This window comes from Vigna angularis, chromosome 4 (genome assembly GCF_016808095.1).
Source record: "Vigna angularis cultivar LongXiaoDou No.4 chromosome 4, ASM1680809v1, whole genome shotgun sequence".
Lineage (NCBI taxonomy): Eukaryota > Viridiplantae > Streptophyta > Magnoliopsida > Fabales > Fabaceae > Vigna > Vigna angularis.
This window is the reverse complement of record NC_068973.1, coordinates 20,786,710-20,803,411: the sequence shown is the minus strand read 5'-3', so window position 1 is coordinate 20,803,411 and position 16,702 is coordinate 20,786,710. Positions and strand designations below refer to the sequence as shown.

The 16,702-nt window shown below is 30.5% G+C and overlaps 3 protein-coding genes and 1 long non-coding RNA gene across 6 annotated transcripts; 2 read left to right on the top strand and 2 right to left on the bottom strand.

Moving 5' to 3' along the window:
- The first annotated feature begins 711 nt into the window (after nt 1-711).
- Nucleotides 712-2,342, top strand: LOC108330322 (glucan endo-1,3-beta-glucosidase 8). Its single transcript, XM_017564811.1, has 2 exons — nt 712-1,082; nt 1,238-2,342. Exons 1-2 carry the CDS (start codon nt 712-714, stop codon nt 2,340-2,342), a joined length of 1,476 nt encoding a protein of 491 aa, XP_017420300.1.
- A 3,814-nt stretch (nt 2,343-6,156) lies between these two features.
- Nucleotides 6,157-7,649, bottom strand: LOC128196384 (uncharacterized). The gene is made up of 2 exons (XR_008248658.1): nt 7,358-7,649; nt 6,157-6,447 (listed from the first exon to the last, which is right to left on the bottom strand). It is a non-coding gene; the product is annotated as an uncharacterized LOC128196384 (long non-coding RNA).
- LOC108331123 (probable WRKY transcription factor 51) lies at nt 6,441-8,638 on the top strand. Its single transcript, XM_017565754.2, has 3 exons — nt 6,441-6,881; nt 7,017-7,166; nt 8,274-8,638. Exons 1-3 carry the CDS (start codon nt 6,634-6,636, stop codon nt 8,467-8,469), a joined length of 594 nt encoding a protein of 197 aa, XP_017421243.1. The 5' UTR covers nt 6,441-6,633; the 3' UTR covers nt 8,470-8,638.
- A 3,461-nt stretch (nt 8,639-12,099) lies between these two features.
- Nucleotides 12,100-15,918, bottom strand: LOC108329906 (uncharacterized). 3 transcript variants are annotated; one of them, XM_017564286.2, is made up of 5 exons: nt 15,743-15,918; nt 15,158-15,594; nt 14,846-15,013; nt 14,119-14,320; nt 12,100-12,692 (listed from the first exon to the last, which is right to left on the bottom strand). In XM_017564286.2, the coding sequence occupies exons 1-5, from the start codon at nt 15,836-15,838 to the stop codon at nt 12,576-12,578; spliced, it is 1,020 nt and encodes a 339-aa protein (XP_017419775.1). In that variant the 5' UTR covers nt 15,839-15,918; the 3' UTR covers nt 12,100-12,575. The 3 variants fall into 3 exon arrangements, with proteins under 3 accessions (XP_017419775.1, XP_017419774.1, XP_017419776.1); XM_017564285.2 differs by having other exon boundaries at nt 14,846-15,083; nt 15,177-15,594; XM_017564287.2 differs by having other exon boundaries at nt 12,100-12,679; nt 14,846-15,083; nt 15,177-15,594.
- Nucleotides 15,919-16,702: the final 784 nt, after the last annotated feature.

The window sequence follows — 16,702 nt, the reverse complement described above, 5'->3', positions numbered from 1 at the left end:
GGAAGTTTGTTCTGGAAAGTTCTTTTCGTGACTCATTTCATGTGTTCGAGAAAGTTTATTCTAAAAATCTTAGTTTGGAAAGCTTGTTTTGGAGTATATTTTGATAAATTCTGAAAATTCTATTATGAAAATCCCATTTCAGAAATCAGATTCCAAAATTTATGAATAGTTTGTTTCGAAAAATTTCAAAAACATGAAATTTGAAGGTCAGTTTTACTTAGGATAAAATGGTCATTTTGAAAATTTAGAAATTATTTTAAAAAACATGGGGGTACAGGAAAATCTGAAAGCTCGGTGCACAAAGAACAGAGGTTCAATAACAAATTACGGGCAAACTAGAACGTGCTAAAAAAAGTAGAAATGGTTCAATGGTACAAACTAAAAATACCCTCATTTTCGCATATGTTCTCTAAAACATGGTAAAATATTCGATAGACATCATTGACAAAACTTATTTCTGTTGTTTTAACAATTACACCATGCTAAATTCTTATGTATGAGTATGAAAAAACTACTAGAGTTATATTGAGTTACACGGTTAAATAACCAGCGTTTTGGACCCTTTATTTAGACATAACAAGTATGAACATATAAGAAAAGCAGGTTATTTCAGTTTTCAATACTCAATATTTGCTTCTATAAACCTCTTAAATATTTTTCACTCTCATCTTTGTAGTATTCACTAATTTACCATTTGCAATAACTCAAATCATGACTCTTGTGGAGTTCTGTATGTGGGGGTTTTATTTGATATTGATGTTAGCTCAGCACCAATTTCAAGATGCCCAAGGCGCAGAGTCCGTACCAGGTCTTGGCATCAATTGGGGTGCATTAGCATCCCACCCTTTGAATCCCAACATCGTGGTAAATATGTTGAAAGACAACGGGATCAAGAAGGTAAAACTCTTCGATGCAGATCCTTGGACCGTTGGTGCTTTGGCGGGAACAGACATTGAAGTCATGGTGGGAATTCCTAATGATCAATTGATTAAATTTGCTGCAAGTAGCCATAGTGCAGACGATTGGGTGAAAGCAAACATCACCAAACATCTTCATGGTCGTCATGGGGTCGTAAACATCAGGTATAACATTAAGTTCCATGCACCTTCCCATCATGGTAAACCAAATTACTTCTCCAAATTTAAAAACATTATTAAAAAAAACATGGCAGTGTCATTTAAGTTTGTGAAAATTCAGAAGGTTGTTCTCATTTCGCGTGATCATGCTATTATTGCAGATACGTATCTGTCGGAAATGAACCATTCATGAAAGCTTACAATGGTGCGTATGTGGAGACCACATTCCCAGCAATGCAAAATCTTCATAGGGCCATCGACAAGGCTGGTCTTGCAGACACAGTGAAGGTGACTACAGCTTTAAATGCTGATGTTTATGAGTCTCCTTCAAACAATCCCTCAGATGGAGATTTTCGGACTGACATTCGTGACGCTATGCAACAAGTACTGAGTTTCCTTCACGAAACGAACTCGCCATTTCTTGTTAACATATACCCTTTCCTTAGTCTCTACCAGAATGACAATTTTCCAGTAGAATTTGCCTTCTTTGACGGTCAAGGAGGAACAGTTGAAGACAAAGACGTGGAATATAGCAACGCGTTGGACGCAAATTTAGACACCCTTGTTTGGTCATTGAGAAAAGCTGGCTACCCTGACATGAGAATTGTGGTTGGTGAAATTGGATGGCCAACTGATGGTGACAAAAATGCCAACAACAAGAATGCAAAAAGGTTCTTCCAAGGGCTACTCAAGAAAATGGCAAAGAAGCAGGGAAGCCCACTTCGCCCTGGAGCCCTGGAGATGTATCTATTTTCTCTGAGTGATGAGAACATGAAGAGTATTGAGCCTGGTAAATTTGAGCGTCACTGGGGAATTTTTGGCTACGATGGAAGTGTTAAGTTTCCGATTGATTTTTCTGGTCAGGGACAAGACAAATGGCCTGTAGCAGCGAAAGGTGTTGTGTACCAGGATCGCATATGGTGTATCCTAAACCCTGATGTTAAGAACTTGAGCCTTCTACCAAGTGCACTGGACTATGCTTGTGCTGCTGCCGATTGCACCAGCCTAGGGTTTGGCTGTTCTTGTGATCATTTAGACCTGGCTACCAATGCTTCTTATGCTTTCAACCAGTACTTTCAAACAAGGGACCAAAGTGTTCAGGCTTGCAATTTCAATGGGTTGGCCACTATTGTTAAACAAGATCCATCCAGAGGAAATTGCATATTCCCTATAGAAATTGATAGCAGTCGTGACATGCTAAGACCAATTCATACTCTTGGAACCCTTTCCATTGCCTTCGCATTCTTTTTTATCACATTCACATAGAAATTATATTCAAGAATTATAATTCTTAAAATTCACATTTGACTTTTAGTACGACAACATCTAACATACACACATGTTAACTAGTTAAGAACATCTAACATGAGAAAACAAAAGTACATAAAATAAGAAAAAAAAAACACGTGTTGCATTACTTTTATTTTTCTTATGTTCTTTGTCTTGTTTTAATTTGTAAGGTTATTTCCTCGCACTTACAGCTATAACATGCGAAGTTTCTCAGCTGCTTACAGGTGTTGTGATAGTAACATGAGACTTTTGTCACAGCCACACCTTTTTTTGTTGTTGTTAAACATCAAATCATGTCAACTCCCAAAATAAGAATTTTTGGAACATCTTGTACGTTTTTGCATGATTTGTTGTCGTTACATGGCCATGGATTAGTTCATTATAAGAGTATGATACATTGAACCTTTTTCCTTGGTTCAGATTTGTCCTTCTGGAGTTTGACTTCCAGTCCTCACCCAAAATCTAGTTAATAATTACTTAAAGGATACTCTAAAAAGTTTTTATAAACCAAAAGGATGGAAATACATTAATGAAATTTGATTAAACTGCTCTTATAGGTGAATTTAGAACATATACAGTGCATAGTTAATCCGTTGATTAATAAACATTAGTTGTGTTCTGTAGCATTAGAACTTATTTATGTGACGGGGTTTTAAAATTTTAGTGATGCTGCTTGTAAAAAAATTGTGTTTAACAAAAGAATGATAGAAATGTAAATAAAAATTATAAAAGTGTGAATGATTTTTACTTTTTTTTTTTTGACATTGAAAGTTTTGAAAACTAATGTATAGAGTATGAAGTTTGTTTTACTTTTCACATAAAAGGAGCTAATTAATGTCCCCACAAGAACGTACCAGGAAAGGAGGTCCAAAAGGAGAAAAATCAAAAGTTGATTATTATCTAATCACATTTAGCTAAATATAATTGACCTTTATTTACTTGACCAGGGCATAAGAAAAGAGAATGTTGTTCACACACGACATGACACTTCCCATCCAGATGTATCCTCTGTCCCGGGCATTCTAAGAAACAATGATATCAAAATTCTGACTAAATAAATTCAATATGAAATAAAGTGAGTTTTCTTTGGATATAATATAAAGATAAAGAAAAACATATAAGTAAATCTCTTTTTTTTTCTAAAATATACTCACCATACTTTTTCTTTTATCTTCTTTCTTTCATTATATTACATAATTTATAACCTTATATTATTTTCTCTCTTTAAATATATTAATTATCGTTTAAAGATAAGAGACTTTCATGAATTAAAGAACACTACTAAAGTGTTTTAAATAACGGTTATCTTGACGTAGATCAACTTCACTTAAATAGACTCTTTATCTACCAACTAAAATTAAAATAAAAAATAATAAATGACAGTTCATACACCTTATAAGGTAAGAAAAAAAATAACTTTTTTAGGTCTCTATACCCTTTCTCTTTAGCATTGACAAGAAATTGATATTCACCCTATCAATATCATTAATCAAATGGATTCCATTTTATGACTAAATCCTTTGTGTAAGACTAAATGTTCTCATATTTTATTCCTTAAAATGGAGTAAAAATTGATTTCTCACTAAAGAAAATTTAAATGTTATAAAAAAACATAAAATTAAAAAAATTATTTCTTTTAAATAACTTCAATTTTATAGATCTAAGTAAAAAGAAATAGAAATATAAGAACTGAAATTCTAAACCATTAGTCAACTATTAATACTTCTTTTGATTAATAATTTTATTTTGATAACTTGATTTTTAAAAAAGAAATATTTAAATGAAATTATTAGTAATTATTAGAGGAGAGAATAATGGAGTTAGATATCATAATACTCAACAGGTGAGTAAGTATATAATTGTGTCTTATACCAAAAATGTCCATTTAATATTTAGTAGAAATTTTATCCTGCAAATATTCTTAAATATGAATTCTTTTTCTCATGCTTATCTATAAATATACATAGAGGATACATCATTTTAGTGTCTTTTTTTGTTTTTTGTTTTAATTTTATCTTCATAATAATTACCTTTTAAATTTAAATAATTATTCATAATAAAAAAATAATTTTCAGTTTTATCATTTTAGTAACTACGTTTTTTAATCCAAATAATTATTCATTATAAATAAAAGAATTAATAACTCTTTTATAATTTTAGTAATTACTTTTTCAAATTTAAATACTCATAATAAAAAATTATTTATACTTATTAACTCAAATAATTATTCATTATAAATAAAATAATTATTTAATTTTTTATTATTTTAATAACTACAATTTCAAATTTAAATAATCATTAAAAAAAATATTTATATAATATTTTTTATTTTAATAACTAAAATTTATTTTATTTATAGTTATATCTATAACTGTATATCTATAATTATATATCTATATAACTATATATACTTTTTTATTCTTTTTATTTTATCATCTTAATTTATCATCTTGAAACTCGATATAGGGGAAATCTTTAAGAAATAGGAAACTTAATGTACAAGAAATGTAAATGCAGGAAAATAAATTATCAATGATAGAATAAGAACATGTAAAAGAAATCTACAAGAAGGGTGATTCAAATTGCAGCAAATATCATCATTGAATTAGCAATTATTGTTTGCAAAGTTTTCGAAATATTTGTGTTGTAAATACAATTTGTCATCTTTTTCTTTGCATATAAACAACTATTTATGTTTTCTCATCATTTTATAGTATTTAAGCCAAACTAAAATAAAACAAAATTATACATAATTTGCAATAATTATCCAAAATGTTTCAGATTGTGTTAGTTATGTATGCTAAAGCCATGTTTTACAATAGTTATCATATACGTCAACATCTCTTTCAAGCTATCTTTAAATTTTGTCTTCTTGATGTGCTTTCTTAAAGGCTTGATCATTCTTGGATTCTCATTATTAACCTACTTTATTTCGATTCCCTATAACCATCCCTTCCTTAATCTTACATAACTTCATCTTTTGACGCACTTACCTCGTTCTTTTTTATTTATTTAATTTGATATCCTATTCTATTTCTCTATACTCTCAAAAATTCCCTCTCCCAATGCATGTAATATTCCCTGTATCATTTCCCAAATTCCATAATATTAGTGCTTCATCATGCTCATTTATTAAGCAATATAATATATTGTAAGTATCAGCATGAACAACTCATCTCAAATTCAACTTTGTTGTTGTCTTGATCGGTAGCCATTTGATTGTCTACCTTCGTGATTATTCTTTTGAATTTTACTTAACTCAGAATTTATATTCAGAGTTGTGATTAGCTTTGTATGTCTCCCTTTCTCTATTTCATCTTCTTAATGTGATTGCCGCTTTTTTAATTGTTAAACCTAGCTAATTCACTTTGAACATTTTTCTCCATCCGATGTAAGTTGGCTTCTGATTGCACTTAGTACATTAATTCTCCTTAAAAATTCTTTCCTAACAATATTCTGAGTTATTCATATAAAAAAATTATAAGTCAAATAAAAAATATTTCAATTCAAACTAATCAAAAGTCGTCTAGATCAAATAATTTCATGGGATAAATACTAATTTTGAATTTTTTTTAAAAATTAAAAAAAATATAATTAAATCAAATGGAAAATTCTAAAATATAAATTTAGATTTGAAATAGATTGATTAAAAGAAAATAATTTGATTTAGATCAGTATGATCTTGAAATATTTTTAGATTTTTGGCGCTTAACACGGAAATCAGAGGCAAATATCATGTTGGGTGGAGTGATTAAGTTCCCATCGATAAACAGGGACGACTCATCATCAATGGACAGCCACTACATATTTATTCAAAAATTAAAAAAAAAATTGAACATATATACATGGACATAACGCCACCACACTAGCTATGCATACATCTATCGTCTTAAAAAAGCAATAACATGGTATCATTGTGTTATTTTCACGGTCCCATTTATACCTATTCTGCAAGATTAAAGTGGTAGGGAACCCCTACTTGCTAGCTCCTACGTCATCACCCTGACATCATCTTCATCTGTCTTATCTTGACTCCCTCTGTGATCAAGTTCGCAGCATCCTCCAAGGTGTTTCGAAGTATCTTCAGATAATCAAGTATATTAAAAAAAAATGAAAAAAAGAGAAAGATTAAATACTTATTCCCTTATATTTATTTTATATTTTTTATTACTATATATTATATATATCCAGTGACGGTGTGCTTTGGTTCCAGCCCTGGTAAAAGGCCAAAGACTCTTGGGTCTCTGCAACATATCACCAGACCACCATGGAACAGTATTTTGGAAACCCTAATTTCTGTCACTCTGCCGTGGTCAACATGGCAGCATCTCCAGCCTCTGAGTTCAAGATATCTGATTATCTTATATTGGAAGATGTTGCTGATTATCATCATGAAGAGTGTTGGTCACTAAGCACTGAAACTGAATCATCGGAGAAAGCAAACTCTAGCGATGCCAGTCATGGATTTGGTGATGCAACCTCCACCACCACCACCACCAACAACAACAACAACATGTAAGTGTTTTTTTCTTGATTTATGTTGTTTTTTTCGTTAAACTAGAAAATGTATATGGTGTATATTCTATGCTATTTCATGTGTGTAAATATTATTAAAATTAATGTTGCTGGGATTCAACGTTAATATGACAGAAAGTGCAAAAATAAAGGGATTAAGCAAAAGAAGGCAGAAGTGAGTCAAAGCATCACGTTTAGAACCAGATCGCAGCTCGAGATCATGGATGATGGATATAAATGGAGGAAATACGGAAAGAAGACAGTGAAGAACAATTCCAACCCAAGGTAATTACTCATAACTATTAATTTCACAGATTATATGACAAAACAACTCTCTTTATAAAAACAAGAAAAACCCTTCTCACAAAAGAATTGGAATCGATTTAAGATACTGGTAATCGAGGATTTTATTTTCTATACTCTGAGACAAATTAAAGAAACATATAGATTAAAGGAACAGTAGCAATAAAAGGAACCTGATGTAACATAGTTAACTCGATGTCCATTGGTTCGTTTGACTTCGCTTCCTGCATCATGAATATCACATAATGCATGCAAATTTTATGTGTTTGAATAGCTTTGAAGGATTACGTTAGGATCTAAGTTGGTGTATTTAGAAGCACATGTGAAATAATTAAAGAAATCAAGATGGTGTAGACATGAATGGAGAGGAAGTGAAGTGAGGGAATCATGTCAACCATGCACTGTAAAATAGGATAAGATATTGGGCCCGATAGCTAGCTAGAAAGATAGAGATGAAAGTGGTGGCGGCTGATATATATATATATATATATATATATATATATATATATATATATATATATATATATATATATATATATATATATATATATATATATATATATATATATATATATAAAGATATATAGTGATTAAAAGAGGGGGACAAGGACTAGTCCTGTGCCTTAATCATATATGATTGGAGTGTTATCAATGGTGAAGCATTATGTGGGGATCTGCTTGATTAATAAAAGTAACATGCTTTGCAGTGAGATTAGGACAGCTAAGTAACCATTCTTTCTTTATGAACACTGCACTGATGCGCCTGTGAAACCGTACATGACGTAGTTTTGCTAAATTATTTGCACTTTTCTTACTTAGTTTTAGTTTGCTCGTGTGCTGGTTTTAGCCTAGGGGAAGAAGAAACGAAAGGTAGTTAAAAACACAAAAATGTTTACTAATTAATTTCATGTACGGAAACTCTTCAAATATTTTGGAAAGCGTTTATTTTAAATTTTAAAATAAAAATATGCAATAAAAATGATTGAATATAATTGGGTTTAAAATTATTTGTGTTTAAAATTTGTTAAAGTAGTTTGAGTTAATAGATAATTTATTGTGGTTTTGAAACAATTGATGATGAGAGTGCAGGAACTACTACAAGTGTTCAGGTGCAGGATGCAGTGTGAAGAAAAGGGTGGAAAGAGACCGAAATGACTCAAACTATGTTCTAACAACGTACGTAGGTGTCCACAATCACCACACCCCGTCTTCCTATTACACCCAAATGCCTTTGTTGCATTCTGATGATTGGAACCTTCTCCCTTCTGCAACTCAAAACTCATAGCTCCTCATTACATATAGTTAATCATAGTTATTGTGTAATTAACTATCTCTCTCTCCATACAACCCTTCTATTTTGAACTTTAATTATGTAAACCTCTATTATGATGACCACTTTGGCTAGCAACTGTTATGTATCAGTACAAATACAATCTAACATATTTTGAATAAGATGTTACATTATGTTAGAAATTAAAATATAAATTTAAGTTTCATCTTTATAAATTTATTTATCTTCGAATTTTAATTTGGATTGGTATCATTTTCTTATATAATTAAACTTATATTTTATTAGTATTATATTTTTGGTTATTTTTCTTCGAAAGACATACTAACCTGAATCGAAAATCAAGACAATCTTTCAGCTTTGATTTTACACATTAGGTATTTGGTTATGGAGAGTAAACCAAGTCCACTGAATAAAAAAGAGTGTAAAAATTTTATGTGAACAAAATAAACTGGATGCAATGAATTTAAGGGAAGAAAAACGTATTGAGATAAAGCCAAATGACCGGTGCAGAAATCAAGTTATCAAAATCATTAGTCATCCAAACAACAGAAGTAATGAAAACAAACATGGGAAGTAGTTGTCTTTATTAAACTCAACATAATAAAAGGATCGAATATGTATATTTGTCTTTATTCTATAAATTATCTCGTGTCAAGGGATTATTGGATTTGTAAACATATGGCCAATCATTCCAACCACCTTTTTATGCTTTTCCCATAGATATAGTATATATGGACACAATTTAATATTGCTTATATTTACATATTTGATAATTCCTTATACCAGAAAATCAAACACTGCATCAAAGGTAAGACTAGTGGATAAATGCATAGCTTTGCATCTTAATTTAAGGTAAATATATATATACAACTCTAAATTTTCATTATTCGTTTTGGCTAAATGATGTATAATTTTAAAAAAATAAACTATCATTTCTCATCCTTGGCTAATGATGGATAATAATAAGTTCTTTTCTTTTATTAAGTTATGATAATGTTTTATTCAAAGTGATTAGTACCATGATTTTGTCTCTATTTATTTTTGTCTAGTACCTAATTGTTCGAATAGGGTAGCTGAAGCAAGTTTTATAGGGTAGTTAACTTGTCACCTCCAAATATATGTCAGCTTTGACTCTCTTTTTCTGTATTGTTTCGTCTAAAGGGTTGATCGAGTCATTCCATTTGCTATAGTGTTCTTCACCAAGAATTTTTCACATAAATAACATACTCTTCCAATTTTTCTTTTTTTTCAAACAATATATAGTACGTTTTATTTAGACCAATAACTCATTTTTATTCTGCTAGAATTTCATACAGAACTGAATTTTAAATATGCTATTGGACTAGTATGTTTTTACTTTTTTTTTTATATCAATTACGGTAAGAATATGCTCAAAATTCAATTTCTTTTCAAAAATGAATTCTGACTAACACAATAAAAATATACTACTTGCATAAATAAAACTTACAATGTAGTGTTTAAAAAAAATGGAACATTATACTATTTATGTATTGTGTGCGTAATCTACTCCCGTATCGTTCCAATTTTATCATATCTCCCCGAAAGGACTATGTATTGTGTATTGTGTAAAAATTTCTTATTCTTAAATCTTTGATAAGAAGAAATATATTATACAATAATAAAATAGAATTATTAATAATAAAAAAATAATATTATTAGTAACAAAATAATAATTATAATTTCAATAATTGATTTTTTTATTAACAGTGTTAAAAAATATATCAAATATTGAAAACACAAAAATAAAGATGTAATTCGCTAAAAAATATCTTCTCTTTTTTGTTTTTAATAATCAAACCTTCATTTTTATACTTTTCATTTTTTTTAATTTCTTTTCTATCTTATGTCTATTTAATCATCTAATTTTATTTTGTTATTATTGTTTTCCTATTTTTATAATGTTTTTAACTTATTTTATCAATTAACATCACCAAAGAAACAAGATTTACTCATTGAAGATATTCATTGATAACTACTAACATTTGTTGATAATGTAAATTTTTAGATGAATTATCGACAGACTCAAATTTGTCAATATCATTCTTATTGGAAACAATTATTGACAGATATAAGTTATTAGTAATTATTGATAAATAAAGGTCTCGATAATCCATTGATAAATGGATTAACAAGAACAAGTACAATTGGTAGCATTTCCTATCCACCACAATGAACCTGGACATAATTAGATGCAATGACAATCAAATGCAGACAACCAAAACAATTCAGACAATGCAATGATAATCAAATTCGTATCATTAAAAACATATTTATAGTGTCATTAATACAAACATAGAAGTCTTAAAGTAAATGAAAATATATAAAGTAACAAAACTCTTAATATTAGCATAGTCATAAGAGTTATTTTCTTTTTTTCTCATGCTGATGTTGTTGAGGAGGTGGTTGGATTGGGTGGACTACATTGGAGAGTGTCATTGTTGGGATGATCTTATTGACAGAGAGATTGAATAATAAGCAAAGAAGAAACAATGAGGGAGAGAAACAAACATAATGGAAGAAAAAATAAACTAGAACAATGACAAAAAGAGAAAGAATGTGAAGCATGAAAACAAGAATGATAATGAAGAAGAATAAAAAAACAGAAAAAATGAAGCATAAAATTAAATAATGTATATTGGTTATAGTGTCTAACCGGTGTAGAATTTTTTTTTCAATATTATATTTTAATTATTGTGCTACTTATATCGATTTTAAGTTTAACTTATAGAAAAATGATTTTATATACTATATATATATATATATATATATATATATATATATATATATTCACCAACTTCCAATCAAATATTTAATTTTATTTTCTTATAATTTTTGTACCATTTCAAAAGTTATTTCTTAGTTTCAATTTGATATAGATTTTAGAATTGATTTAAAAATATTTTAATAAATATGTAGTAAAAATATAATTTTTAATAGAAATATCAACATGAGATTTATAAAATAATAAATTTTAGCTCAAAGAGAGACAATATTATTTCATCTTTACAAAAATTAAGACTAAATTATATTATCCGCTTTCTGTAAAAAATAAAAAAAAATAATTTATATTTTATTAAGTTAAGTTTAATTAAAATTAAAATTAATTTATATTTTATCAAGTCAAATTTAATTAAAATAAAATTTTAATTTATATTTAATTTAATTTATATTATATTTTATATATGTTTTTATAATTGAAATTAAATTTTATTTTATAAATTTATAAAATATATATTTTTAAAAATATTCACAAGTGTTTTTTAAACATCATGCAAATAATAGATCGGACTTTTTTTGTTGTAAATCGAATAACAAGTAACATCCTGATCATCCCTAGTAATGTGATACAACTATAAAGTGACCTTGTGTAAAAATAAAAATAAAATAACACAAGGCAATAATAATGTTGGTATAGTATTAAAGAAAATGACCAAATTGAATGAGTTTTAAAATAGTTATAACCAAATTGAGAAAAAAAGAAACTAAAAAAACAACTTGACACTTTTCTACAAAAGTAAGAACCAAATGAATAATTAAGCCTATACCTTTTTTTCTGGCAGCAAACAAACAGTTACAAGAATCACTTATCATCAACAAATTCGATTCTAAAATAAACTCAGATAATAATTTCATTAGAAATTCGTTACTAGCAAGAGTTAATTAAATTCTTCTGTGAAACAGCTATGATATTGACTACATATGGCCATGTCCAATTTACAAATTCAAACGAATCAGACACTGAATTTACAAATTTCGATTTGTGACCGAGGGAAGCCATTCTTCAAACTCAAACAAATTAAAAAGAAAAAGAAAAAAAGATAGGGAATGCAGCGAATGCAACACTCATCTTGTTGCTCCCGAGCTCAAGGCAGGAGTGGTATGTGTAGCAGGGCAGAAATTCACCTCACCAAATCTTCATTGTAAATACAACTCCAGAATTAAGTAACATACTCTTTAAATTCCTTTTCTCGATCAACCTATAACTTTCTTAACACTCAAAATAATATATCGGTTCTGAAAAACGTCAATATTTTCTGTAAGCATGAAATGTATTGCATTGTTTACACCAACGCCAGTGATCATGAGAACAAGCCAGGCTGAACGGGCATGGATGCTTCACATTGAGCTACAACTGCCTCCTCTGCTATAATCCATCCCATATTGGACTTTGCTTGTTCAATCTCTACAGAACAGCTCTAACAAAAGCAAAGATTAGAACATAAGAGGCCCAATAAGACATGTTCACAAGATCCACATCATTAACTAAAGGATTTAACCCTACATCCTTGCATGAAATAAAGAACAAATCTCTAAGACATAAAACCCAAGTTCTCTGCAGCTGTACACATTGTTGTTAATTGGCAGCACCATGGCTGCCATGGCAGATTCTTTGCTAAGTACTACAAGCAACTTTTTAAGAAGGGTCTGCTATAGCAATGCCATAGACCATAATGGTGTCTTTAGATGAAGGAATTTCGGCCTTATGCCATAGATAACACTTGATGCATAAATTTCAAATTGTTGAAGGACTCACATCAACTAGAGTTAAGCTTAAACTATAAATAGTTACAAACCTCATCTTACAAACCAATTTTGTAAAATTGAATTAAGTTTAAACTTCATTACTTTAACATGATACCAAAGTCATTAAAAAGCCTACCCTAGCAAGATTAGTTGGGACCATTGTGTCACCGCTATCAAGCTCCTATTGGATTGTGTCACCGCTATCAAGCTCCTATTGGATTGTGTCACCGCTGTTAGACTCCTATTGGATTGTGTCACCGCTATTAGACTCCTATTGGATTGTGTCACCGCTATTAGACTCCTATTGGATTGTGTCACCGCTATTAGACTCCTATTCGACCACCCATAAATATTTCCACCCATAAATATTTAATTTCACGCTTGAGATATTCATTTCTCAGTCAAAATCATAATATATAAATTATAATATATAATATATAAGTAGAGTGCAAAAATTACAAGATAGTAAAATTAAGACTCCCATATAAATTCAGTTACTATCATGGTATCAGAGTCTATAAATTCACTTACTATCATGGTATCAGAGTCTATAAATTCACTTACTATATCAGAGTCTATAAATTCACTTACTATCATGGTATCAGAGTCTATCTTAATCAAGTTTGTTGGGTCTTGTGTTATCGGACATGAGTTTGTTGGGTCTTGTGTTATCGGGCATGAGTTTGTTGGGTCTTGTGTTATCGGGCATGAGTTTGTTGGGTCTTGTGTTATCGGGCATGAGAGAGTGTGTTGAAAAGCTTATCTCGACTAAAGATAAAACCTAATTATAATATATACAGATAAAACCTAATTATAATATATATGTAGATGCATTCCTCACATTAAAAACAAATTTTGTAAGGTTAAGTTAGTCTTAAATTTCACTACTTTACCACAAACAAAAACAAAGATAACTTATACACCCATTGAATCTGCATTTTTTAATCTGTGAGCATTTTTGACAGAACTTTCCTGGTTGACACTAAAGACAACTGTTATTTAACGGGTTTATGACCAGAGAGCTTTTCTTAAATCCTCAAACTTATAAATTGGTAAAGAATTGATATCCAGACCAGTTGGCAAGGGAAGAATACAAACCTCTGAACAAGTATATACAATAAGGGTCATCCAATCCCACTTTTCCACCAAATGTCTTCGTTCACCAAGAGCTTCCTGTAGAAAGTATAGTAATGGAGGCATCAGCTGCATCTCAAATTGCCTTGGTCTGCCACATAGACTGCAATTGCCAGGGTTTATTTCATCGACTGCAGCTAAAATTGGCCTCCCACCATACGAATATCTACACAAAGTAATGTTATTAGGCCCGCAAAAAACAGGAGGGGAGAGAAAGATAGGAAGGGGAGGGAGTAGAGCAGAGAAAATCAAAGATTTGATGCTATGCAAAATATATATAATAGTATGATAGCTCAAACGCACGACCAATCAATGTATTTAGCAACCTTAGTTGCTATGCTTCCCCCTTATATTAAAGGGAGACGAAAAAATGGATGGAAAACCCAAACTTCCTTGACTCAGTTGGTTTATACACTTACTATTGCCTGTTCATAAAACCAAGATCATGTGCAACTGTGGCAACTACCTATCATTACAATGACTGGGAGAAATTATATATCTGTGGTAAATAATTCTATAACCAATAACATGCCTCATCAGAATCACACACTCTAATAAAAACACTATCCTAATTTATCACCCGGGTGGGATTCTAATCCATGAGTAACTCAAACTTAAACAAGGACTGAGATCCAAATATGCAACATGTCGGGGGGACGATAGTCTACTCCAAATTGTCATTTGTTCATACCTAAAACATTGTTCAGGATATGCATCCAATCGTTTCTTAAACTTGAGGTAAGTTCTATCAGCAGTCAAAGCTTTATCATACTCATAATGCTCCTTTTCCCAGGCTTCTTCCGGTTGTGAAGGATCCTCAACATCACTTCCAGCCTCCTTAAGAGAAAGCGACGAGTAGCTAGAACATATAGCACTAAGATTCAGAGAGGAAGACTCTTCCTGTGCGTATATATAAAAACAGGGCACCACTGAAAACAACCACCCAACAAACAAACCAATTACATAAAAAAAAAAAACTAGAGTTGCGTTAATTAGCATCTACCAATTACACAAACAATCACCAGGCACGTCATTTTGAACCAAAGCTGTCGGTTTTGGATGTGGAGAAGATGAAGGGGCCTTGTTCTGTCGTTTTTTCCGCGGCTTCTTGCGCTTGGTATTGGAAGCCGCAGTCCCGGCTTCAAAGAGAGCCTTACCCAGTTGTTCAAAATCCATGTCACCTACGTCTTCGTCATCCGACACGTTGGCACACGGAACTTCACCATCGGACGCAGGTTGTTTTGGTTGAGAGGAGTCCAAGTCAGCAATGTTCTGAACTCGAAGAACGCGGCAAACGGTTCCGCATTCGGGCGAGATGCAACCGAGAACGAAGAGGGTGCGGTGTTGAGAAAGGGGAGCGTAAACCTGCGCCACCAGGCAGAGTTGGCCGGCGCACAAGGCGCACCGTAGCAAATCGGCGTTTATGGGGAGGGGCCAGTCCTGTCAAAGATGCTAAAATTACTTGAACGAAAAGACGGAGATCTTAAAACGAAATTGACAGAATTGAAACACTAACAAGAATTTAGCATTGAAAAATTGCGAGTAGTTGAAGAGAAAAGAAGAGAAGAAAAGGGTTAGTGGTGTGTACAGGGAGTCCTCCAATTTTAGTTGTATAGGGATCAGATGGTTCGCGATAATCCTCCGCCCATGGACCTGGCATCCCTAGCAAAGTTCCTGCCATCATAATCTTCTTCTTCTTCCAATGTTGTTGTTTTCTTTTTCCTCACAAGAACGAGGGATTTTTCAGAGCTTCAGTAGGGTTTATTTAGTCCAACCATATGGGTTTACAACCTTAGAATATATTATTTTATTAAATTACTAATTTTGTCATTTTTTTCTAATAGGATTTACTTATTATTTTTTAAAAGCTTAATTCAGTTTTTATGTTTTTTAAAAAGAATAAAGCATTTAAAAATTACCATAAAGTGCACTTAAATGTTTCACTATATATAGTCATGATTTTAGCTGTCAAAAGGTTAAAAGATAAATAATTTTTTAATTCTTAAAAATTATTTAACTACTAAAAGTTATCACCAATATTTTAAAAATAATTGCTATTTTATGTTTTATCATTGATATTTTAAAAAGGATCATTTCGAAATTTATAATTTAGTCTATTTTTATTTTGTACAAAACCTTTTCTGCCTTTATTAATCGTTTAAGAGGTTCTTATAATTCTTTAATTCGCAAATTGAAATCAATGCAATATTTTTTTTTATTCTTTAAATTTATGTTAAAAGCTCTAATCTTATTTTATAAAGCAATTTTACATAATTTCTACTAATTTAAGACAGAAAATACTAAATGTGCTAACATCAAAGTTATAAAAGATATGGGAAAAATGTGAAAGACCCATAACATATATTTTTTACACACAATTATCACTTTAGTTATTCATACATTTAAATTGTAACATCCAATTATAGCATTATAAATATCATTAATAAGCAATTACATAATTTCATCAAAAGATATTAAATATAGTATATATTTGGCCGTTGATCTATAAAGATAACAATTATCTTTCAAAAGAAAATGAAAGAAGTAA